Here is a 25,938-nt window from a genome sequence, read left to right on the forward strand (position 1 = left end):
AGCAGAACTAAAGAATACAAATTTGTGTGAAGCAAGAATAATGTGGAGTCGCCAGTAAAAATCCTCGGTACCAATATTCAGCAGGGCACACCCAAGGCCAAACAGATACGACGGTACAACAACTGGAGTCCTGTAGCTCAGTGGTTAGAGCACTCGCTTTGCAAGCGAGAGACCTGAGTTCAATTCCAGGCAGGGCGAAACCTTGGGCAAGTTTCCTTACTCCTCACGCCTAATAATAATCCCTCCAAAACAAACAAAAAAAAAAAAACAATAATAAATTGGTCATTTTCAATCTACTACTGTTTGTGGGACATTGCTGTGCGCAATTGGCTGCCGCTTTCGCCCACAAATATACAGTCAATTCACTTTACAGTGTGTTCTGTGAAGCGCTTTGGGACGTCCTCCCGACGTGAAAAGCGCTATATCAAATGCAAGGATTATTATTATTATTATTATTATAACTGATTATAACAGTCCAGATGGAAAGCTGGTTGCAGAGCTGGGAGAGCAAGCTTTGCAATTATGAGCACTTCACTGTGAGTGAATGGGATTCAAAGTATTCATTCAAGAGCGTGGAAGCTTGGAGCTTCAAGCCACAGTGCCATCTGAAGGAAACCTCTTCCTCCAGGGGTCATTCAGGTTAGTACATTCTACAGGCTGGACAGGATTTCATTGGCACTGGGTGACCGTCACATCATTAAATGGGTGAATTTTTGCACATAAACTGAGGTTAAGAGACTGGAGTCCTTAAGAGAATTGTTTCACAACATGTTCAGTTGATTGTTTTATTAAAGTACTGTACTTGCTGCTTTTCTGAAATCATCCCTGCATATTACTTGTTGCCACACAAAATCTTGCTATGAAACGGTACAGCTATAGCATAATAAAAAATGCACTAATTTGACAGTATCGTAAAAAAAATGATTATTATTAAATAATACACTGCTATCCTTACCTGATCTAGGCAATTCAAGAGGTCACAAAGACAAGCCCACTGCAGCGCTGGGGTGGGATAAAAAGAATGAAAGCAGGCTGTGAATGTGTTGTGGCATTCCTGGAGAACTGCTTCCAACAGAGTTTTGGGTTGGGAATGGTAGCCATGAGGATCATTGTCAAGCTTCAGCATACAGTGGTCAACTCCTTCCGATAAAATCTTCCTCAGGAGGGATCTGGTCTTTCCAACACATTCTGACAGTTTGCTGGTTTCCTCTACCGTAGCTTTAGTCCCAACTGCAAAGCAAATCAAACAGTTAATAAGATAGTATGGTCTAAGACAACTGAGTAAACTAATTCTTTGAGGGAAATTAACTACCTGATAGTTTTTTCTTCAATATTTGGTGTAAAAGACATCCTCCAAATACAGTTGGATTGAGGTGAACAATAGTACAACAACATTTGTCCCAAGAGCCAATCTCTTTATTAAGGCAATTCTGGCGTTATGCCATTATGTCAGAAGTTAAGAGCGACACAGCATACAAAAAGGCCACTGAAATACGCTAGTCGGTGCTATGTCTATACTCCACACAACTCTTAAAAGGCATCACCCCTCATAAGGGACACTACAGTAAACCCCTGTCTGACTGGGTATCCAAAATTCGACCCTAGCCAGATCGGTCTAAATGGAAGAAATAAAAAAATCTGCAATTCCGTGCAGGTGTAAATGACTGCCAGTCCACTCTCAAGAGCACGCCCTCACCTCACCGTGCTCGCTGGCCTTCAGGAACCAGGGATATTGACTTTGATATACATTCAGTTTCAATCCCACAAGCAGAAGATAGCTTATTTGCCCACAAATATAGTCAATTCACTTTACAGTATATTCTGTGAAGCGTTTGAGACGTCTAGAAGACGTGAAAGGCGCTATATCAAATGAATATATTATTATTATATTCAGCACTGTAATTGCCGGATATTCTTGCTCACTGAAGCAGATCTCGTCCCTCATTAGTCCGGCTACCCAGGGTTTCAGTATTATACACTTGCAACTTTTAATTCACCAACTAATGAATATGTTTTTGTTGGTATACCCTTCCTAATCCCCTCTATTCTCTTTTGTATGCATCAAGTTTTCTCTTAAATACATCGATGCTATTTGCTTCAACCAAAGCTTTGGGCAGCACTTGCTCTGCAATGCCTCTTTAGCAGCATTTTTAAAAGTTCTTATGCCCATTCCAACTAATACGTTCTCTGCAAATAAATACCTGTGGAAAAGGGACAGGAAGAAACTAGCGTGTCTAGGTGCTTTTGATTTGGGGAATGAAGATGCCCTTACATGCTACTTTCTCAGCATATTTCCCATATTCACCAGATGGGAGTTAGGAAAATCAAAGTTTCAATTATCCAGTTTTAAGCCGTGTAGTTTTTAAAACTCGCATGAAGTGCATGATGAACCTTTTCCAAAAATATGCTTGGAAATGATCTCCATTCTCAGTACTAACAATTTCCATGTTTCACCAACTATTGAATATGTAACAATCAAGGCACTGATTACAGAAGTGAACTTTAAATCTGAATGCAGACTTGATATTGATGACATTTATATGTATTGAGTAATTTCAAAATTTTAAGGGTAATACCTTGATTTACCGGGCTTACCTGCAACAGGGTATATCTCACAGATGTAGACACGCAGCAAGCGTAGACAACAAGTACCGACAAATTTCAGCCTTTCCAAATCCAGTAAAGTGGCAGTATATTGGAAACCTTTCAATCCCTGGAGCTCCTCCACTCCTAATACAAGTGTTGTCCAACTCCACTGCAGAATGCTCAGCAACGATTCAAAACACTCCTACATTTTAAATTGGCAGCAGTTTTAACAAAGCTAATGTATTTCAATCAAATTACTTTTAAATGTAAATCTACAAAATACGTTCAAACTTTATTTTATAAAGAATAAAACTAGAATGTTTAAATAATTTTCCCAGTAATTTGTTAAAAAAAATTGTATTTAACAAAAATATTAGTTATATTTATATGTACTTAATGTAATTGCAACTTAAATTTATTTCAATAAGGTTAGAACGGTAAACTTTAAAAACAAACCTGCAATTTGAATAAGTTATTTTTTCAACTGCAGTAAGTATTAGACTTGCTTTAACTACCAGTTGTTTTTCAAAATCTTTTCTTTGGCTCAGTTTATTAAAGGCAAGGATGCACAATTTATTTTCTTTCAAAATATACCCCATCCGGCAAGGATGCACAATTTATTTTCTTTCAAAATATACCCCATCCAATAAGGTTTGTATTAAATCTGCACTTTCCCACCCACATTTTAGATCTTTCTGCTATTTTTGTTTTGAGTACTTGAAGTATACACTATCTCCTAATAGACCCATGAGTGAAGGTCAAGTTTGCACCTACTGCCTTGACCACCACCCAGATCCTTCCCATATGGAGGTAAGGGTGAACATGGCAATTACCAGTCAGATAACAAAACTACTCCAACAGTAAAGGGTGGATATATGATAATGGGTGCATTGGTTTTCACCGTTTTGTCAGATAATCTTCATTGTCACCTTTCCTTTCTTCTTTCTGCAGAATATTGGCGTTAGTATACCTGCACTTCGGAGGGCTCCATTTCAAATAGGGTTCAGTACTGGAGTCATTGTGAAATGACAACTAATCTGGAGCCAAGGCACCTGGCTCTGCCAGTGCGAATGTCTGCACTAGTATTGCAAGGAAACTATTGGAGTGTTATCCAGAAACCCAGATGCTCCAGTTAACCTGATGTGCCAGCATTAGCCAAAATTAAACTGGAAGGCAAATCTGAAGCAAGTGGAACATGTAGCGTCGTCCATCTTGTGTCTCAACCAGCTCAACTAGCTTATCTTAAGGAGAGCAAACTTCCATGTCAAATTCTCTTTTAAGTTAGGCAGACAAGCATGGAGATACCCAGCTGACACCAAATGGTTCCATTCATTGGGATGATTTAAACTTCAAGGTTCTGTGGTCCAAAATCCCTTTCCAACCTATGAGTTGTTCAAAACTAGTTCTCTGCTCAGTGAGGAACTCACTATAATGACTACATATTGTTTAATTATAACATTATTATTGATTTAGAAACTATTGAAAAATCATCTGTATTATGAAGTGGGTGCTGAGGTCGAACTCAAAGCAAGTCTTGGTAGATGTGTGACTCAGTACTCTTGTATGCTAGCTTTCAGCGTTCTAGATTGAGTTGTAAATAAATTGCATTAGATATTGATTACTCACCACTGACACAGTTCTTGAAAAAGATCGCCTCAAAATATGCACTGGTTCACTTGGTTGCTGTTTTCCTTTCCCAGAGTTTCTGTCATTTGAAGGTAACCTATGGCCAAAAGATAATCTAATTCCACCCAATCATCCAACAAGCAAATATAATACCAGAGTTACAAAGACAGAATCAATTAGATATTTTTACATTGTTAAAAAAAATTAACTAACCTGTATAACAATTGAGGGATTTGGCCTGCATTCACATCTGTTCCATTATTGGACTTCTTTGAACTCTTAAACTGGAAAATAACCCTGAAAAGAAATACAATATGTTTTTCAGCTTTCTGCTTCTTTCATTTGAAATATTTATTCAACTATTACAAGTTCATGCAAATATTTGTTTACAGATAAACAGAATTATTGAACTTTATTATGGTTCAGGCACAATATCTTTTTATTTCTGATAATAATAATAATAATAATCCTTGCATTTGATATAGCGCTTTTCACGTCGGGAGGACATCCCAAAGCGCTTCACAGAACACACTGTAAAGTGAATTGACTTTTGTGGGCGAACGCGGCAGCCAATTGCGCACAGCAATGTCCCACAAACAGTCGTAGATTGAAAATGACCAATTTATTATTGTTTTTGGTTTTTGGAGGTGTCAGGTTGATAACTGCAAAAATACACTGCACTTATTTAAAAGAAATCAACTCTTACCCATCATCAGTGGTAATGGAGGCTTGACCATGAGAGCCGCAGTCACTACTGGGCCCCGATACTCGAGCCCAAGCCACATACCACCAACCAGCCTGCAGCAAAACTGGCTCATCAAACATCATGGCATATTTTTCTCTGGAAAAGAATAATCCAATAAAAAGTTATGCAACAAACTATGCCCAGTAAAGGCAAAAGAAGACCAAGGTCCATCCAGTTCGCCTTCCACCATCCCGGCACTTGCATGCACAGGTCATGTCCCAAACTATATTCCGTACATATCTTGACTATATAGGATACAGTGTCCAATATTCATATTGAAATTCTAAGCATAAACTGCAAAAAGATCTTGTTTTACTGTAAAACAATGTTCTGCATATGCTGAGAAGTGAAATTCAGAGAACACATGTTCTCTGAAAATATCTAACAAAGAAAAAATAATTTTAAAAATTTAAATTTTTGACCAGATATGGTTTAGATCTTTTGAAACAAAACTACAGAATTATTCCAATTCTACAGTAATTCTCAGCAATATTAGAGTCAATTTAGAAATATATTCATTGTTTATTGCATGTACCTTGTTGTTCCAGAGATGGGAAACAAAGAACAAATGCAAATAAAAAGAATCAAAACAAATAATTTGCAAGTGGCAAGAACCATCATTATATTTCACTGAAATCCAAGTGACAATCCCGTTTTGTAACTAGTTCAATCCTGATATCAAGACATGCATTAAGTGCAATAATTCAAGTCTTAACCTGAAATTATTTGAATTCAAAGAAACCAAGTCACTGAACATTATGACAAACCTTAATGAATAAATGCCTCATTTTAATATTATTCCAGTACACGCCAAGTAGATACCCACCTTGCAGCACAGTCATATGCCAGAACATCAGTTTCTGTAAGAAGATCACCATCAGTTTCATGCTCTCCTCCATCAGGACCCAGCTCAAACAGCTAATAAACACAAAAAAACAGGTAGCATCACTAATTTATATTATATACATCGCTACCACACTGTAGCTCTGTTATAATGCTGTCCATTAAGCCCAACGCACATTGTACCAAAGTACAATAGCATGTTTGACTGCTCATGGCGCAGCTGCCAACTGTTCTACCAGCTGGTTTACTAATAAAAATCTAACGAACCGAAGTCATCCACATTAATGGGAAGTTCAGCTGATGTGCAGAAAATAAAACATGCTCCAGAAAGCAAACAAACGCGCTGTATGAAATCACTAAAAACTAGTTCCCAGGTGCAAAGTAATCAAAACGGTGAAAGGAATGTTGGCCTTTTTCTCAAGGGGCCTGAAATGCAAAGGGGAAGAAATAATGTTTCAGTTGTATAGAGCGTTAAGTCGGACCCCATCTAGATTAATGCGTTCAGTTTTGGGCACCACACCTCAGGAAAGATATATTGGCCCTGGAGGACGTGCAGCGCAGGTTCACCAGAATGTTACCAGGCCTAAAAGGATTAAGTTACAAGGAAAAGTTACATATACTTGGATTGTATTCCCTTGAGGTTAGAAGGTTTGATTGAGGTATTTAAGATGAAGGAATTCGATAAGGTAGATACAGAGAAGCTGTTTCCTCTGGTGGGGAATCCAAAACAAGGGGACATAGTCTTAAAATTAGAACCAGGCCATTTGAGAGTGAAATCAGGAACCATTTTTTCACTCAAAGGCTGGTAGAAATCTGGAATTCTCTCCCCCAAGAGGCCATCCATACCTTCAAGAGTGAGGTTGATAGATTTTTGGTAGGTCAGGGTATTAAAGAATATGGGGAGAAAGCAGGAAATTGGAATTGAAATGATTAGTTGAGGTACAGATCATCCATGATCTAATTAAATGGCAGAACAGGCTCAAAGGGCTGAATGGCCTACTCCTGTTCCTATGAATATGTATCAAATACAGTGCAGCATTTTAAACAAATTTGCCTGCAGTGAAACAGGTTATAACAAAACCCATTTTAATTTTGGCTTGTGACATTTTTTTCCTCATTCTCTCTAAATAATAATAATAATAATCCTTACATTTGATATAGCGCTTTTCACGTCAGGAGGACGTCCCAAAGCGCTTCACAGAACACACTGTAAAGTGAATTGACTGTATATTTGTGGGCGAACGAGGCAGCCAATTGCGCACAGCAATGTCTCACAAACAGTCGTAGATTGAATATGACCAATTTATTATTGTTTTGTTTTTGGAGGTATTATTATTAGGCGTGTGGAGTAAGGAAACTTGCCCAAGGTTTCGCCCTGCCTGGAATTGAACTCAGGTCTCTCACTTGCAAAGCGAGTGCTCTAACCACTGAGCTACAGGACTCCACAATAAGATAACTACATGATTACCATGACACTAATGCAAGGAGGTAACTCTGACAAGTTTAGCAAGATACCGAATTTTCTTTCTTTATCTTTGAAGCCAATCAAGGTTATAACTGACCCTCTACTCTTATATAAACGTCAGTGTATCTAAAAAGCAGCTACGAATTATACTCAGTTGAAGTCTTCCTACCTATCTCATGAATAATATGTGCATTCTCACATCACTGAAATGTCTGAAAGCCTTTCACAGGATTTACTGTGAAGTGCAGTGAACGTATTTGTAGGCAAATCTTGTAGGCAATGTTCCACAAACAGCCATGAAGTTAATCACCAATTTTAACTCGGAAAATACTGGCCAGGAGACAGGGAGAAACTCCTTCCTTTTTCACAGAATCTAATGTCTACCTGACAATGCTACACTAAGGCAAACACAGGATCTATCAAATTATGTTGATAACTTGATCAAAAAAATGCATCACCGTTTTGATTTTTCATAAACCCACCTTTATTTTTGCTGTATATTCACCTCTCCCACCAAACAGACCAAGACCTCCAAGCAATATGTCGGTGTCTGCACAGAATCGAATGGCTTCAACAGAATGGGCAGAATACCCCCAGCCACCTCCATGACCTAAACATCAATAGTATATCAATATAATCAATCTATCAATACTACAAAAATACCTTCATAAGTGAAACCATGTTTCATGAAAACAAAAAGTTTTTGATATATTTTTCTCTATTTTTAAAATAGACCTACTTTCAAATCTATTAACCACGCTGTAATCTTCCTTGGAATAGACTTTAGTAACTGCTTGAGTCTCCTCCTCTGTATTTGTGACTCCCATTTTCAGATCCTGCATAGCAGCCAGTGTGTCCAAACACCCTATTTAAAAGTGGAAAATTAGAAGTCAAAGAGTTTTCAAACAATATTTAATATTTGAACAATTACCTGAAATGCTTCTGGATTCGCAAGGGTTTTGCAAAACTACCAAACCATCCATACCTAGAATATGCAAAGCTCCATGGGACCTGGTCGTATTCGCTTTTGATCCTGTTGGTAGTGCAAGTTCAGGACTCAATACACTACATCTGGCGTGAATATCCGATGCTGAAGGAAGTCTGGCATCAGCTGTCACTGCATTATAGCACCAAACTTCTCTTGTGCCTGGCATATATCTTTAGAGGGAAGAGATCAATCTGTTTTAATCCACTAAGATTTGTAGAATAATTGGAGATAGACTTCAAAAAGGTCATTTTTTCTGTTTACTTATTGGGGATCAGTACGGACTGAAATGCACTAGTAATAGCTTCAAAGTTAACATGTACAGCCAACCCGTGGGAAAATTAATAAGTAGAATACAGGTTGTTCAGATGCTGATGAACATTTTGATCATTTCTCTTGCTCCCTACAATTTAAACAGTGGTAGTTAGACCAGGAAAAATGTTAGAACTAAGATGTCTAATAAGCTCCTGGCCTTAATAGGTTATTTAGGTTGCAGTGCAGTCGTATCGTTAGTGGAAACAAATAATTTTAGGAATTGGACCCAAAAACATGCAGATGATAAATTATTTTGCAATACTTGATGCAGTTATCATTTGATCCCAACTGGCAACTTAACTTTGTAATTCTATAGTATGCATTCCTAAATGAATGAATCTAAAAACATTTGAATCTTAAAAAAAACCTCAATCATTTACCCCCCTGATAACTGCATGAAGTATACTGCAGAATAATTAGTATTATCTGCTTTTTCTATTGTAGGAAAAAATGAAGCTTACCTCCAAATCACATCATACACTGGATCCAAGCAAACACCAAACCCTCGTAAATCTTCCTGTTCTGAATCGTTAAATGTCCTACAGCTCCCATCCACTTTATTTATTAAAAGACATTTAAATGGCGGTGGTTCAGTGATGGATGAAGGAACCAATCCTGTTTGAACAAACTTCAGGTCAGTTTACCAACAATACCAATTTGCCTTTAAATAGCTCAGGGTATAATCTCGAGAGCACTTAACAATGGCAGAGGTTAATGCAAAGCCAAAAAGAAAGGAGAGAGAGGGAGAGGGGAAAGAGCAGGGGGATACGACGGGGAAGTAGGGAGGAGTGGGGAGAAGTTGGGGTAGGGGGGATAGGAGAGAGTCGGGGATAGAGGGGGGGAGGGAGATGGCTAAAGGAGAGGAGGGTAAAGGGGAAGAGGGGTGAGGATCCCACCCCACCACTTTCAAGGCACGTCAAGACCAAACTCTTTGACCAAGCTTCGGTCATCTTTTCCCCTCCCCATCCCTCAGCTCCCACACCCAGCTCAGGTGCCCAAATAACAGTGTCAAGATGTCCTTCCAACATGAAACAGGTGCTGTGTAAATGTTGTTATATTTGTGGAAGGGAAACACAAAATGTTGCTTATGCAGCCCGTGGACCTTTCTCAAATAGGGAATCTGGCCCACGGTAGCCAAAAGATTGGACCACCCTACACTAAATGATTCATCTAGCTCCACTTATATTTGTTTTGCAATATGCTAAAAAAAATCTAAATCTGAAAACCCCTGGTTTGATTTACTAATGGTGGATTTTTTTTGCTCAGTCTTAAAAGCAAATCTAAAATCAATGATTTTCAAAATACAATAGTTTTCTTGCCTACAATATTCTTGCTAGCAAAGATTTCTGAAGTTGACAAAACGTGTGAGTTGATAAGTGCTTCATCAATCCGGAGGAAGGTCTGGTCTCCGCTTGCACCTATCCAGGTGGCTTTTCGACCAAATTTTGAACCTATGTTCGGCATAGGAGATGGTTTTGTGTTCCAGAAGGGCATATCCAAAATTGGTCTCCCAAGTTGTCCTTTCTACAAGAAAAATAGAATTTAAAACTCATCTTAATATAATCTTATTATCAAGTTAATTCACCAATTTAATTAAGTTTAATGTTAACTTGCCATATCAGCAATTTTAGCATTCCCACAAGTTTTATCTTTATTGAATAACGTTGTAGCAATATAACGGAAGTTTGATTATACAATAAAATGGATGAAGCTCTTATGGTGGATTACCGAGTGCTACACTAATACAAAAACAATCTTAACATAGAATATCCGCATGTTCTTTAAAAACAAACTATATCAATACCCACATTTCTCGATTTAGAACAGAGGTGTCTAATCGTTTTGGTTGGCCAACAAAATAAATGTTTGAATATTTCTTGATTTATGACAAATCTATGCTATTTTGTAATTTCTATTCTTATTTTGTTGGCCAACCAAAAAGGTCGGGAGGACGTCCCAAAGCATTAGTCGAGGGTTTGCACCTGAGATCGGGGTCGGATTTGAGAGGTGTGGAGTCAAGGAGGGGGTGGGAAAATAATCGAATGCGTGGTCAAAGAGGAAGGTCTTGGATCTTGAAGGAAGCAAGGGAAGGGGAAAGGCAAAGGGACTCTGGCATGTAGTTCTATAGAGAGGTAGCAGACTGAAGGCCCGACCGCAGATGGTGGGGTGGGTCAATGCCTGCTGAGCGGAGGGGACAGGCAGATTTTAGATGATCACAGAGATAGGATGCGGCAAAAACATGCAGGACTTTAAAAGTGAGGCCGAAGATCTTGAACTGGGGGATGGGGAGCCAGTGGAGCTGGGTGAGGACGCAGGTAATGGTCATACGGAGCCTGGTGCGAGAAAGGACACAAGTTGCAGAATTCTGAATAGCTTATAGCTTGTGGAGGGAAGAATTGGGAAGTCCAGAGACCAGAAGTTAGGTTAGTCAAACCTGCACATGATACAAGCATTTATAAGTGTCTCGGTAACTTGAGGGAGAGGTAATGGCAGAGGCGGGCAATATTGTGCGGGTAGAGGAAAGCTGAATGGGCCAAGGCATGGATGTAGGGTTTAAAGGACAAGTCAGACGAAGAATTGGTGAAGTCAAAAAGTTAGTCGAACAACTGAGAGTTGAATAAGGTTCCATACTGGCTCAGTGAGATGGAGTGTGCTACCATGATTAGTAGAATGTCAGCACCTGAGGTGATAAGATGCTGATGGGAACCAAACATCCCATCTGTGCCTTCTATAAAGCTCTGAGACGTCACAAGGTGATGAGGCACTATCAAATGCGAGGATTATTATTACTATTATATAAAAAGAAGCAATCAGTGGAATGGAGAATTAATGGCCTTCGCAATTTATTACATTGGGTGTACTGCATTGCACAAATTGCATCTGATTTTATTCCTGGATGACAATAAGAACAATAAGTTGTTTATTGGCTAATGTGGTAAGAGTAGAGAAATTAGATAATCTAATTAATACAAAACAAATCTCTAATGTCAGAGCTTTAGTTATACAATATATAATAATCCATGCATTTGATACAGCACCTTATCACGTCTTCAAGATAATAATAATAATAATAATCCTTGCATTTGATATAGCGCTTTTCACGTCGGGAGGACGTCCCAAAGCGCTCCACAGAACACACTGTAAAGTGAATTGACTGTATATTTATGGGCGAACGCGGCAGCCAATTGCGCACAGCAATGTCCCACAAACAGTCGTAGATTGAAAATGACCAATTTATTATTGTTTTGGTTTTGGAGGGATTATTATTAGGCGTGTGGAATAAGGAAAATTGCCCAAGGTTTCGCCCTGCCGGGAATTGAACTCAGATCTCTCGCTTGCAAAGCGAGTGCTCTAACCACTGAGCTACAGGACTCCACAGATGTCTCAAAGCACTTCATAGAATATACTGTAAAGTGAATTGACTGTGGGCAAAACACAATGTCCCACAAAAGGTCATGGATTGAGTGACCATATTTTTAAAAAATAATATTTTGAAGGAATTATTACCCCCGGAAAAGTGATCTGCCAATTGATTAACAACTGGTTTCCTACTTACTTACAGAGGCATGTGGAATAAGGATACTTGCCCAACATTTTGCCCCGCCGGGAATTGAACCCAGGTCCTCTCGCTTGCGAGGCAAGTGCTCTAACCACTAAGCTGCAGGACTCCACATTAATAATTCACTATTAATGTAATAAAATGCATTATTCAAATGATTTTTCAGGGTTTAAGACAATGTGAAAGAACCAGAAACATAAACAGTGTCAATTTGTAATGGTGGCAGTATAAAAAATAATATTCTTTTTTGAATAAATGTCAAGCAATTTAATGCACAACTTCTTGCATGATTTGCACTGCTTCCAACAGTTGTGCATAAAATCATAATTTACATAATCAAAAATATCAATACATTACTATTAAATAATTAATCAGTTGTTTAAACAATTAATCAAACCTTACAGAGAAACTTCCAAATGTGAAAACTTGTCCATCTGTCAACAGGAGAGCAGTGTGATTACTGCCTGCAGCTACTTGGGTGCAAGGGCCTGGTAAGTCTTGTATCAGTGTAGGAGACCCTCTAAAAGAAAATCCATTTGTTTAGTATGCAAAAAAAGGTCAGCAAAAAAAGCCCACACAAGAAAAATGTCTCTACTTCAAATTCACCTTGAATTTACATCGCCATGCCCAAGTTGACCATGTTGTCCATATCCAAATGTGTAAACATCACCATTCTCCATGAGGATCACTGCAAAATAGTCATTTGAAAACATGAAACAATAATAATCCTTGCATTTGTATAGCGCTTTTCACATCTTCTAGACTTCTTAAAGTGCTTCACAGAATAGACTGTAAAGTGAATTGACTGTATATTTGTGGGCGAAATCCGGCAGTCAATTGCACACAGCATTGTCCCACCAACAATCGTGGATTGAAATGACCAGTTTATTATTTTTTTTGAGGGATTGTTATCAGGCGTGTGGAGTAAGGAAACTTGCCCAAGGTTTCACCCTGCCGGGAATCAAACCCAGGTCTCTCACTTGCAAAGCGAGTGCTCTAACCACTGAGCTACAGGACTTCCAAATGTGAAAACTTGTCCATCTGTCAAAAGGAGAGCAGTGTGATTACTGTCTGCAGCTACTTGGGTGCAAGGGCCTGGCAAGTCTTGTATCAGTGTAGGAGATACTCTAAAAAAAAATCTGTTTATTTAGTATGCAAAACATACCTCTTTGCTAACTTTCAAGTATCAATTTTAAGCAAAAATAAAACGTTTCACATGGTTTCACATTAAACAGCTGGTTTTGAATCTTTGTTTGAAATTAAGGACTTTAAGATTATTAGTCTATGAGAATTGAAGCATCAATTGACTAAATCACATCTTTATAATCTAAAACAAGTGACATGTACTCATACCTGAGTGATGGAATCCACAGCTAACCTGTACTGCTCGAAGTTCATAGTCAAAATGTACAGCACCCGGAGGGTATGTTGCAATTTTGCTGGTGTCCTTATCCCCCCTTTCTCCATTAACATCTGCAAAATAAAATAACTGCATATCACTCAGTGATTAAAAAAATTCAGACGGAGAAAGCAGCCACAAGTAAATGAGACACATGGTTATGTGTAATAAAACAGCAAATCAGAAAAGTAAACTTTTTTTTAGAATAGAAAAGTCTTTGCATGCAATGTGCAGATTTTTACGACTATGGCCTGTTAATGTGTTTCAAACAAGATTGAGGGATTATTGCATCAGCAGAATTGGAATTAGTTTTGCGTAATAGCTAGTTTGAATCCACACATTTTGTTCTGAAATGCAACAATGATGTTAATCACCTGATAGCGCTATTTATTGAGCATCAAATGATTTGCCTCAGAGTCCAAGGTTTGTTAATGGGCATAGACTGTAAACCGACTGCTTTGTTCTGCTCTCCTATAGGTGCTAAAATGATCAAATTATGATATTCAAGCCAAACCAATACAATATCTGTCATGCTTTGGGGTAAATGGCCTTAGGCTCTAACACGTTCTACCTTTCACAATCTCCAGCTGACAGTAAACTCCACCTCCCTATCGCTGATCTTTTTCTATCTCGCTCTGCTACTTGGCCTCTCCTGCCCCCAACACAGATTACCCCCACCCCCTCAAACCATCATCAGTGGCCAAGGTATAATCCTGCTCTCAAACCTCTTCAAAGAGGCCCTCTATAAACCTAAATTTGATGGCATCTTTTAAGCCTAATGACTTTTGAGATAGCCACTAATATTAATACTGTATCCATCAATGAACATTCTTGATCTATTTCATCCAAGGGCAGTAGAAAATAGGCAATGATCACATTCAAGAAAATTCTACTTTAAGGACCACGTAAATAACCAGGTAACAACAACAAAATTACATTTGTATAGCACCTTTCATCTAGGGAGGATGTCCCAAGGTAACAAGATTCTATACAACTATAGCATAAAATCAGATCTATCGTACTCGGATAAACACTGTGCTGCGCCATGAAACCCACCTACATTGCAAAGCATTCAAATGGTTGTATCCCTGCTCAGTGGAAGAGAAACCACAATCTTACCCATCTGAAAGCCAGCTTCAATGTATGACAGCTCTTTGGATATTTAGAAATTTTAGAATACATTTGAACGATGGAAAGTCTGTTACCTCTCAGCAGCATTGGACTACTGTTATGGAGAATACAAATACCAACTAGTTTTACAGATACATATGTAGTCCTTGGTGTTTGAGAAAAATTGTTCTTACAACAAACATTGGGTAAATATCCTAGAAGCTAATAACAGTACTGTGCACTGATTGTGCACTGCACTGATACTGAAACAAAGCAACCTGTACTACTCAATGATTTCCCTAATATTTACACCAAGGTATGTGCCTTTTCAGGTGACCGCACCAGTCTACTTGTTGCTCACCTATACAAACTGCAGTAGTTAAATCACTTTGAACATTTTCTTCAGGATAAAGAAATTAATGCTGCTATGCTTCATGAATAATTTTTAAGATGTGACATTGCACGAAAACCCTTTCTATTCTTAAAGAACCTTTTCTATGGCCAGTATTTCTATGACAGGTATTTTTCTCAAATAGAAGGGAAATATTCACCCTGGAGCAAATTCTTCTTTGCTTCCAACTGTGACTTTTTTTTGGAAGACCTGGTCAAGTGTTGATCTTGCCCATACGGCCACTTTAACAACAATACTTAGAATGAGGTTAGCTTTGTTGGTGCTTTCTAAACATTACAATGTTGCATTTATCTACTTTCAAAATCACCAACGTGCCTTCCTATAAGTTCACTATAAAAACGCAAGTCATGTGAAAAAGTAGTATATAGATGTTTTGGCTTTTTCTAGGTCAGGAGTAGAAAAAATATACTTGCTGCCAAAGACAGTTGAGAAACTAGCAGATCAGAAGGAAACTTTATAAAAAGAACTTAAACATAGCTAAGCACGTGTTCCCAGATCTCTCACGCTCCCTCTGGTATGAAAGGCAGAATGCATAATGTGTGGACAATAACAAAAATGAGGAAGATTACTTAAAATATTTGTAAAAGGCTCTAAGGACTAAAATAACCAGTATTCTCATCACTAACCCTTTACACATCTCTAATGAGGGAAACAATCAAATTTACTGCACATTTGTAGTAGGAGATAATGGTAGTTTCAGGTTAGAGTAAGGTTTAATGTTTCAAAGTGTATGAATAGGGAACACTACTTTCAATATATCTGAATTCAAAGTAAAATAACGTCAAAAACAAAAATATTTTGGATGTCTATATGATTTTTATGATTATATTTTTTGTAATACTTGGTAACAAATTAAGAGGACTGTGAACATTTCGGAAAACTTGAGTTCTGAAACCCAAACACAACCTTGCGAAAAATCAATCCTAAGAAAGCAGGTTGCTTGAGACAGTATAGATGTGTTCCCTAGCACAAACCAGCTTTTACCAAGTACTGATACTCTGTAAAACTCCAACTGTAATGGTTTCATTAAACCGGTGAAACAAATTAATGAAATGAAACATTTTTTGCATCATGTAAGAAGCGTTTGGATTCATAAAGAAACTCCACTCATGTAATCCTTTTTGACCAAAATATAAAGCAAAGAATAACTAACATATCTAAAGAATTTGATACCCCACTCAACAAGTAAAACAGAATTCAAATCATAAATTTCAATCGGGTGTTTATGCCATACTAGCCGGCATAAATCACAATTGAAGATTTACAAAAAAAGATTTGTTGCAGTAGAACTGTTCTTTTATCACAGAAGTTGAACTTGTGTCATCATAAAATTAATTAATTATTTATGTGCTCTTAGAAGCATAGATTAAGGGAAGAAAGCACAATCATTATTTCATGATTCAATAAAATCACTAAATTATTCTTTTTCAGGTAAGGATCATCAAAAGTCAGTTAGTCTTTTCGTACACTTTAAAGAAGTTTTCAATAAATGTAATACTTTGTGTCAAAACAGAACATAAAACAGAAAACTAATTCATCATATTCACGAACAAGATTTTCATAACCAACATAACATAGTCCATTACGAAATGCATAGTCCACCCATGGGTTTAAACAATACTTTTCAAGATTATACCTGAGCAGGTGTATGCGCAGCAAGCAAGTTACATAGTTAATGCAATACGAAAAGGATTTCATTGCAATCCTGAAACCTTTTGGCTGGAAAGGGTTAATAGCAAATTCACAAAACAAAAAGCAAAATTAGTAATGTAGTGAGTAAAACAGCAACTTGAAAGTGAAGGACTGTTCTACATCATTGCTTGACTACACAATCCTCCATTCCTTGAAATGAAGCATACTCCATTCCCCAAATAAACAGTCAAAATAACAAATAAAACAATGATAAAAATGCAACAATTTGAAAGAAAGCAAGAGACATTTTTTTCTTTTACAAAAGAAAGCAACTAAAGAAGAATCTCATTCTATCCTATTCAATTTCCACGCAGAGATGGCTGTTTCTTTCTCTTCAGATTACTTAACACTAAAACATATAAAAACAGAATCAGTTCTATATAGTTCTCCACATTAAACAGAGACTCAGTTGACAGAAGACGACAACTGGCAGGATAGGCTGTAGTCCTCCAGCCAGAAAGGAAGGAAGACTAAGTACCTTTATGCTTGTCCCGTTTATGCTTTAGCTTTGCTGGAAGGGGTCTTAGCCTGGCTAGGGCCTGTTCTCGATGATTCAAATAAATGGGACCAGGAAATACAATAGGGCCTGAGGAGAAATAACTTGCACATGCATAGGAAAGCTCACAAATTAAACTGTCAAAATAAAAAGCAAAAAAAAGACTGTCCATAATGTTACTGGGTTCGCTGTATTTTAGACACCATAATTAAAGGCTATATTGAAGGCAACTGGTAAAATAATGAAGAAATGTGTGAACATTTAATTGTATATTAGAAACAGGTCTGATGATAACGTGACAAATATTGAACACATTTTGATGTACTCTGTAAAATCAATATTTTGGTTTCATTAACCATACATTAAATACTTTTTCAATGCACTTGGAGAGAATATATATTTTCCAATGTATATGTTTGTTCAATGCACAAACTCCAGATATGTAAGAAGGTTCGTTGAACTGAAAAAAAATGTTATGGAACATATCAACTTTTTGATACAAATCTTTTCATATCAAATTTCGTTTCTGAGGCATATACTTTCAAATGTTACTGCATTTTAAATCCATTATGCTCTTGGTTTAAACATTAATGACATTCAATAAGCCCCTTGATTTTACTAACCATCACAAGATTAACACCAGTGAAAGTGAGGGGTATTGAGGTATTAACGTGTGTACAAAATATGTATACCACAGCTGTAGTCCCAATAATAATGTTTCAAGGTTAACCAGAATGGGTCAGCACCAATGGAATATTTTAAGATGTTCCATTAAACTTCTGTCACCAAAGCTTCTTTATAACTTGGGAATGTTTTACAATCCATAGCATAGATTGGAGTCCTGTAGCCAGTGGTTAGAGCACTCGCCTCGCAAGCGAGAGACCAGGGTTTGATTCCCGACAGGGCGAAACCTTGGGCAAGTTTCCTTACTTTATACCCCTAATAATAATCCCTTCAGAAAAAAAAACAATAATAAATTGGTCACTTCAATCCATGACTGTTTGTGGGACACTGCTGTGCGCAATCGTTTCGCCCACAGATATACAGTCAATCCACTTTACAGTATATCTGTGAAGCGCTTTGAGGCGTCTGGAAGACGTGAAAAACGTTATATCAAATGTAAGGATTATTATTATATACAGAGCAATCCAAATAAAATACGAAGTATTTTGCACTCAATGTGTAATTACCATACAGTACAAGTAAAATATACGCTTCAGAAACTTTATAATACTAAACAAAACAATGCCATTCCCAAGTTCAGAGTTTGGAGTTCATCTTACGGTAGGAAATGCTACGGTAGTAAATGCATCATTCAATGTAAAGAAATATCAGTGTTTAATCTTGGAACAATAACAGTAATCTTGTAATGCTTTCAATAATATTGCACATTATTCATGTGCTTAACTGGCTTTGTGTGTGTTGCAAGTTTGCCAACTGAACCAGAAAAATCATTGATATTCCTAGATTTAGCCTCAAATCATGGCTTTTTTTCCCTGTGTATTTCTTGTCTTTTATAAATCCCTTAAAGGAACTGAAAACCAAAGAATTTTTCTACCTATATTTGCAGATTACGTATTATACCTGGGGAATAACAATTACTAACATAACAAGAACAAACATTCACATCAAACAAACTGGAATTAACCCGATTCACCAGCATTAATTTTACTAATTTATTGTTTTGAATTGGATCTTCAGTTTTCAGCAGGTTGCAGTTTTAAAGTGAATGATCATTAAGCATACTATTAAAAGGCATAAACAGATGGAAATAGGCATTTTGAAACATGACAAGTCCTGGATGTTACTTAAGATCCTCTTAACAATTATGAATCCATGTTGCAAAAAAAGTAACTTATATTTGAAGATTGGTACTGATACTTGAAGCAAGTGCCACAAAATACACAATGATTCCATATCCTATTTAGTAACAAATGAAATTATGTTAGGTATCTTTGAATAACAAAACTGTGCTGAACAATGTGTTGGAACTTATGTTACGTAAACACTGGAATAGTTAAGCGATGTGGCTGAAATTATCTGAGTGTGTCATCTTGCAAGCAGAGCTATTTAGTTATATTTAGGAAAGGATTATTTCAAGCTTGCGTAATAATAATCTTTACTTGTTCACAGGTGTTATAGACATTACTGCAATCTTGAGGATTTATTGATCCATTTTTTTTCAAGGGTAGAGGGGAAAGAAGCATTTTAAGACCAGAAAAAAAAATGAAGTGCCCTTGTGACAGTGGAGTCTCCAGCAGAATCAATTTGCTGGAACAGAGAGTGATGTTGATTAAGATTATGTCAAGGATTTTAATCAGCTTTCGGTTCTCCATACAGAAGATGCTGAAGACTAGACTACAGTCATTAGTAGCAATAGACTGTTCACTGCAAACGTACTTAGTTTTACAATGTGTCGGACTATCATGAAATGGGTATAATCTGCCTTTGAAGTAAGCATACCTCGCACTTCTTCTAGCCTGTGTCTTCTATTCAATCGTTGCCTCTTTTCTTCTTGTCTTAACTGAATATGCTCTTCGATATTGACCCCAGGGGGTACAGGACCTGCTGTAGAAAAAAAACAATGTTTTAGGAAAAAANGAGTAATGCACTGGAAGCCAAAACCAATATTCTCATTCTTTCAGTATCCTCATTTGAAAGAATTTGATATAAATTACACATTTCCAAGAGATTGTTTATGAGTTTATACCTTAGCACACAAGTTTAAGTCTGTTACATTATACATAACATTGGGGAGGAGAGGGTTACACAATTAATCTTTTTTCTGTATTCAAAAGCTAAATGACTCCCCTTCTCTATCTGCGACTGACAGTCCAATGATACACAATTGCAGTATTAGGTTGCTGCAAACAACTGCTCATATCTAAATACTGTACCTCAGCACAGATAAATAAGCTGGTATTATCAAATTAGAAAATATTTTTCAAACAAGTTAAGATTGAGATGTTAAATTACATTAATATTCTTGGAATTATATTCTAAACTGTCCTTCTATCTCATTTTAATCAATATGCGCTAGCATCTGATAGATGCACAAGAGCTAGTGAATTATATAAAAGTTATAATCTTACTTTGGATTTAAAAATACTCACCTAATAATAGATCTAAAGGTATCATTTCCTTGACAGCATCAAGGATACCCCGTTGTCTTGCCTCTTGACCATCCAGCTCTCGGGCACAGGCCTTGCAGCAGCCACATACTGCACAACCAGACTCACCTGAACCACATCCACACAGCCTATATATAGACCAACGGGAAAAAAACATTATTCTTAGAATTTATAGATTAAAAAGATCAACAGCAAACTACTAGAAATTCAGTCAATCAGCAACAAATCAGTCAAGCTGTGAATGAGAAAGATGGGTGTAATCTGCTCTGCAAGTGTAAAAAACAAACTCAACTGCAACTGATATTGAGATCCTTAAAAGAACAAACTAATTCTAATAAAGTGTTTTCTGGAGTTGGAACGCAGCAGAGATGAAGTTTATTTTTAAACAATTTCTCTTCTGCCTCCTCCAGTCGAAGGACTGTGCATGTGGTTCTCCAAATGGAAGATAGCCTAGCTAAAGTGACAGGACAACTTTTATTAATAGATGCAGTGTCTTTTTTTCCTTTTTCTTTTTGAAAGAAAGCAATATCCTATTATATATAAAGCATTTAGCTTCTCCAAATACTTATGCGATTGCTCATATGAATATAAACTTCAACTATTTAAAGCAGTATAATTCAACAAAAACAACAAAATTACATTTATAGAGTGCCTTTCATGTCGGAAGGATGTCCCAAGGCGCTGGACAGTCAAGGGTCCGAGCATGGGGGAGGGGTGGTGTAGGGGTGAAGGAAGGCAGAGGGATGGGAAGGCGACCAAAGGCACGATTGAAGAGGAGGTCTTGAGACCGGCCTTGAAGGAGGCAAGGGAGGAAGTGAGGCAAAGGGACTGTGAGCTGGATTTCCAGAGTGTGGGGGCAGAGAAGCTGAAAGCTCGGCCACCGTTGGTTGGGTAGGTTGGGCGGGAGACATGGAGGAGGCCGGAGCTCGCCGAACAGAGGGCTTGGGCAGGTTGGTAGGGAGTCAGCAGGTCAGAGAGATAGGAGGGGGCAAGTGAGGACGAGGACCTTGAACTCGATCCTCTGAGGGATGAGCAGCCAGTGGAGTCGGGCGAGAGTGGGAGTGATGGGGTCACGAGCCTGATGCACAAGAGTGCACAAGCTGCAGAGTTTTGGATGATCTGCAGCTTACAAAGGGAAGAGTTGGGAAGGCCGATGAGGAGGGAATTTCCATAATCGAGCCTTGATGTGGCAAATACATAGGTAAGGTTTCGGCAGCCTGAGGGGTGAGGCAGTGGCGGAATCTGGCAATGTTCCGGAGGCAGTGCCAGTCATGGCGCGGATGTGGGGGAGAAAGGACAGTCAAACAGGACACCCAGGTTCCTGATTGGCTTAGTGAGGTTGAGTGTGCAGCCGTGGATGCTGATGCTCCCAGCGCCTGAGGTGCAGAGGCGCTGGCGCGAGCCATCAGGAGGGCCTCAGTCTTGCGGCGAAGCAGCACAGATTTTTTTAATCAATTATAACAATGTAGAAGCAAGATTATGGGAGAATCTCAGAAGCATGCAATATCAAAGCAAGAACTCCGGCTTATGAATATAGAAGATTATCAATCATTATGGACTTCCTGATTTTTTATAGTTCATTCACATGGAATATTGCTGTCATTTAACAGAGGAAGATAATTTTTTATCATTGTATTAATACTTTAGCCAGGTGATCTTCCCCTATTGCGGGATACCATCTTCCCATAAAACATCTAGGTGTTTCCAAATCCAGAGTACTTGCAACTTCCCTAACTGGTAATCTCTTGATTACTCTCTATAAAAAAACACTTCTTGGCATTTGTCCTAAAATTTTAATTAACAGCAGCAAATTATATAACTGTTAGTTCAATATGAAACAATTGCACAATTTACCCTCCTGGGACTCTGTCTGGGCGACCACTGCTGACACAACTGGCTCCATAGCCTGTGCAGTCTCCACACACTGTGCAAACCATGCATTGGTCCAGCTTCCACTTGTGCATTCCAGGGGGACACATTATGGATTTCTCATCCTTTTCATCCAGTTCCTCTTCCAGGTCTTCATCCATCGCTGTTGCCATGTTTTCCACATTGAAACCTACTCAAGAACAATAACAACTTACACTTATACAGCATCCTTCATACAGGGTAGCATCTCGGATCGCTGAAAATAAACCACACTTTACAGTCCTTTTATTCAAAATAGTTTTATCATTTAATGCTACGTGTTCTAAAACTGTTTAGAGCATCAAATGCACGTTATACCAACGATCCACCTTTTGAAATCCAGGACAGTCACTAATTTTCAATGGCAAGTACCCAAGAAAGGTTGTTTTTATAATAGGATGCATATGCTGTGGATCAACATTTTTGAAAAAAATGGCCTGTACGCTAAAACTAAATTATTGAATAATAAAGTATTGAATATGGTCAGGAATGCTTTCACTTTATAGATAAGAAACTAAATTTTGTAGACTCAATTAAAATTTAATTTCAATGTATGTATTACAAAACGGACTATTTACATAGTAAGGAGTCAATACAATCACAGTGGTCTTTCTATTTTACCGCCTTGTTGATTAAACATCATAATAACCATTAACTTAACATCTTCATTCCCTAACCTATATTTCAGGAACACATACAATGAAAGATGAAAAACTGCAATAAATCTCAATAATATATTTTATTAGTGCTGACAAAATTACCAATGGAAGACCCTGAACCATCAAGAATAATGCCTGGGAAAAAGTGATTTGTTAACCCAACCCGAAGGAATCCCATTAATGATTTGTCAAAGCGTCTTGCACATTACATGGTGTTTAGTCCCATGCCTATCATCCCAGAGTGTGGGATAACATTTCCTTCAAATAATTTTGAAATGGAAGGTACCTAAATTATTTCTGTAGAACTTCCTCAGATATAATGCAACAATATACATACAATGTCTCGAACTACTTTGCTTATTTCTAAGTTTCTAAGAGCCCAAAAGAATCCTAGTTTTAAAATGCAACACTTTAAACAACATGGGAACACAATCTAGACCATCTTCAATTAGTTTGTTCCTCAGTTAGATTGCTATCTGCACTAAACTAGTTTACCTGGCTAGCATTATGGAATTAAATGAATGTTCCCAGATAGCGATCTATATTCAGTTATCTGAAAATAGGTAGATATGTTTAAACTAAAACTTAGAAGTTAAAAATTAAAATGCATATGTTTATCTTGACATAAACAAGCTCTCAATCAAGAGCAATATGTGCAAAACTAGGTCCTGAAACATTATATTTATACAGTATTGGCTGACCATGTGCCCACCACCTACCTTTCTTATTGAATTGTTTAAGTATTAGTATTATTAAAACTATATATTTTTACATGTGGGGGTGTATTTTCCTGAGGCAATTGTAGTGAATCCCCTGGCACAGAATAGCAAAAACACATTAACATTAACTTACCTTTCCCCCCTTGGTTCAAGGAACCTGTATCTCTGCCACATTGTCCTTTGTTGTTCACTCCAAATGTCCATACTTCTCCATTTTTAGTCAGGACACAGGCATGAGCTTTACCCAGGTCCACTTGTGTTACACAGTGGCCCTTCAAGTCTGTCACAAGCCCTGTTTATAATATTTAAAAAAAGTTTGAGATCATCATCTTCATCAGAACATAAAATCAGAATCAGAACATAAAATATTGTATGTACGAAACCAATTAAAATAACTAACCTGCACCATCACAATAAACAGCATCTTTTCCAAACATGTACAGTTCTCCCTCCTTTGTTGTAATAGCACTGCTTCCATTGTTGCATGCTGTGTAGACTGCTATTTTACTTTCAATTTTAATAATTTTCTTCGGCTTGTAAGGCTTTGGTTGGCGCCTGCTTTTAGCTATAAAAAGTAAGAAAATCTGAGTCAATTTACACATTTTGAATTCAGTATAGACAGATTAATGGCAATATTCATTTGAAGTGGAAAATAAGTATGGATAAATATCAATAGCATCTTACATTGATTTTTTACAAATAGAAGCCTCCCATAACCCCAAATATGTACTCCACTATTATTATCCTAATTAACAGGTTTCTTCTATGAAGGACAATTTCATTTTTAACTACTAGATCAACAAAACTAATGTAATAATACTTGCATTTGATATAGCACTTTTCACGTCTTCTAGACGTCTCAAAGTGCTTCACAGAATATTCTGTAAAGTGAATTGATTGTACATTTGTGGGCGAAACGGGGCAGCCAATTGTGGACAGCAGTGTCCCACAAACAGTCGTGGATTAAAAATGGCCAATTTATTATTGCTTTTGATTTTTGGAGGGACTATTATTAGGTGTCTAATAAAAGGTCTTAATAATACCAATCAACAAAACATATTTGTGTCAACTAAAATACAACGAATGAAGTGAAAGGTGGCTTGTCCAGTCAAGGATACATATAATAATCCTTGCATTTGATATAGCGCTTTTCATGTATTCTAGACATCTCAAAGCGTTTCACAGAATATGCTGTAAAGTGAATTGACCGTATATTTGTGGGCAAAACGCGGCAGCCCATTGCGCACAAGTGTCCCACAAACAGTCGTGGATTGAAAATGACCGATTTATTATCGTTTTGTTTTCGGATTTATAAATAAAAATAGTAAAATATTTCCCTTAGTATTGAAGTCTAGATACCCAGAAGTTCAAGTTTGTCTTTTGTATGATTGATGTCAAAACATGTACCTGATTCACCATCCTCTCCTTTACTAGCTAGTCCAGTGAAGAAAACACTTCCATCGTCACCCACCATTAAGGCATGAGAACCATCATGGCCCACAGAGAACTGTACAATCTTTGGTGATTTTGTGATGGGCAGTTCAACCCATTTCCCTGCAGTAGGACCTCCTTGTTTTATTCCAAGACTCTGGTATTTGCCAGTATAATAAATCTGTTGTAAAGAAAAAAAGTGTAATCTTCAAAATTATTAAATAATTGAAATATCTGAATTCTCAAACAGTGAAAAAAAGATGAAAATAAACATCATGGATACTGTTACTGAAAATAAGAATCATGTAATTCTAAAGAAAAATCATAAAACAAAGCATATTAAAGTACAAAAATGCACTCAAACCAATCTAAGTTATCCAATTAGTTGGTTCCAAAATATCCAAAACTCCGAAAGAGAATACACTCGTATGTGAAAATACTTTTTATGCAACATACTTTCACGTTTTCCATACATAACATCAATATTAAATTAAAAAAACAGAAGATGACTCATGCAGTAGCCTACACCCAAGACTCACCCACAATAAGGCAGTTAAAGAGGTAAGCCCCAATAATTACTGTGAGCCACACCAGAGCATATGGAAGTTCCAGATTGTACTGTGTTCTACAGTGAACCACTTTGATCAACATTGTATATGGTGAATCACTTTGATCAACATCCGGATGTATAAAGAATGTCAAGGTTAATTGTACCCATCCTCAGATGAATTTCTTGACAAAATTAGAATGCAAACCTGAACTCTACCTGACCTCAAATGTTCAACCTCTTTAGAGGGAGTGGAAGTAGCGATTGATCTCATTGTGATTTAGGTGATTCTCATCATTTTTAAAATAGC

The 25,938-nt window shown here is 37.4% G+C and overlaps 1 protein-coding gene across 10 annotated transcripts in view; it reads right to left on the reverse strand.

Annotated features, from left to right (window-relative positions):
* The window catches only part of mycbp2 (MYC binding protein 2), a 121,334-nt gene that overhangs the window by 59,855 nt on the left and 35,541 nt on the right, over nt 1-25,938 (reverse strand). For 9 of the 10 annotated variants that reach the window (XM_042334238.1, XM_042334237.1, XM_042334236.1 and 6 more), the window contains exons 7-27: nt 25,058-25,262; nt 24,051-24,215; nt 23,784-23,942; nt 22,219-22,423; nt 20,347-20,492; nt 19,697-19,801; nt 17,216-17,323; nt 13,478-13,597; nt 12,731-12,812; nt 12,527-12,644; nt 9,885-10,089; nt 9,027-9,180; nt 8,251-8,423; nt 8,005-8,130; nt 7,748-7,875; nt 5,784-5,875; nt 4,919-5,053; nt 4,426-4,509; nt 4,213-4,309; nt 2,596-2,788; nt 956-1,230 (exon numbers count right to left, since the gene is read on the reverse strand). In XM_042334238.1, the coding sequence (XP_042190172.1) occupies nt 956-1,230; nt 2,596-2,788; nt 4,213-4,309; nt 4,426-4,509; nt 4,919-5,053; nt 5,784-5,875; nt 7,748-7,875; nt 8,005-8,130; nt 8,251-8,423; nt 9,027-9,180; nt 9,885-10,089; nt 12,527-12,644; nt 12,731-12,812; nt 13,478-13,597; nt 17,216-17,323; nt 19,697-19,801; nt 20,347-20,492; nt 22,219-22,423; nt 23,784-23,942; nt 24,051-24,215; nt 25,058-25,262 (3,075 nt within the window). The remainder of the gene's footprint in view (nt 1-955; nt 1,231-2,595; nt 2,789-4,212; nt 4,310-4,425; nt 4,510-4,918; nt 5,054-5,783; nt 5,876-7,747; nt 7,876-8,004; nt 8,131-8,250; nt 8,424-9,026; nt 9,181-9,884; nt 10,090-12,526; nt 12,645-12,730; nt 12,813-13,477; nt 13,598-17,215; nt 17,324-19,696; nt 19,802-20,346; nt 20,493-22,218; nt 22,424-23,783; nt 23,943-24,050; nt 24,216-25,057; nt 25,263-25,938) is intronic. The other variant, XM_042334239.1, reaches the window with a different exon arrangement.

This window comes from Callorhinchus milii, unplaced genomic scaffold (genome assembly GCF_018977255.1).
Source record: "Callorhinchus milii isolate IMCB2004 unplaced genomic scaffold, IMCB_Cmil_1.0 Scaffold4, whole genome shotgun sequence".
In the NCBI taxonomy this organism is placed as follows: Eukaryota; Metazoa; Chordata; class Chondrichthyes; order Chimaeriformes; family Callorhinchidae; genus Callorhinchus; species Callorhinchus milii.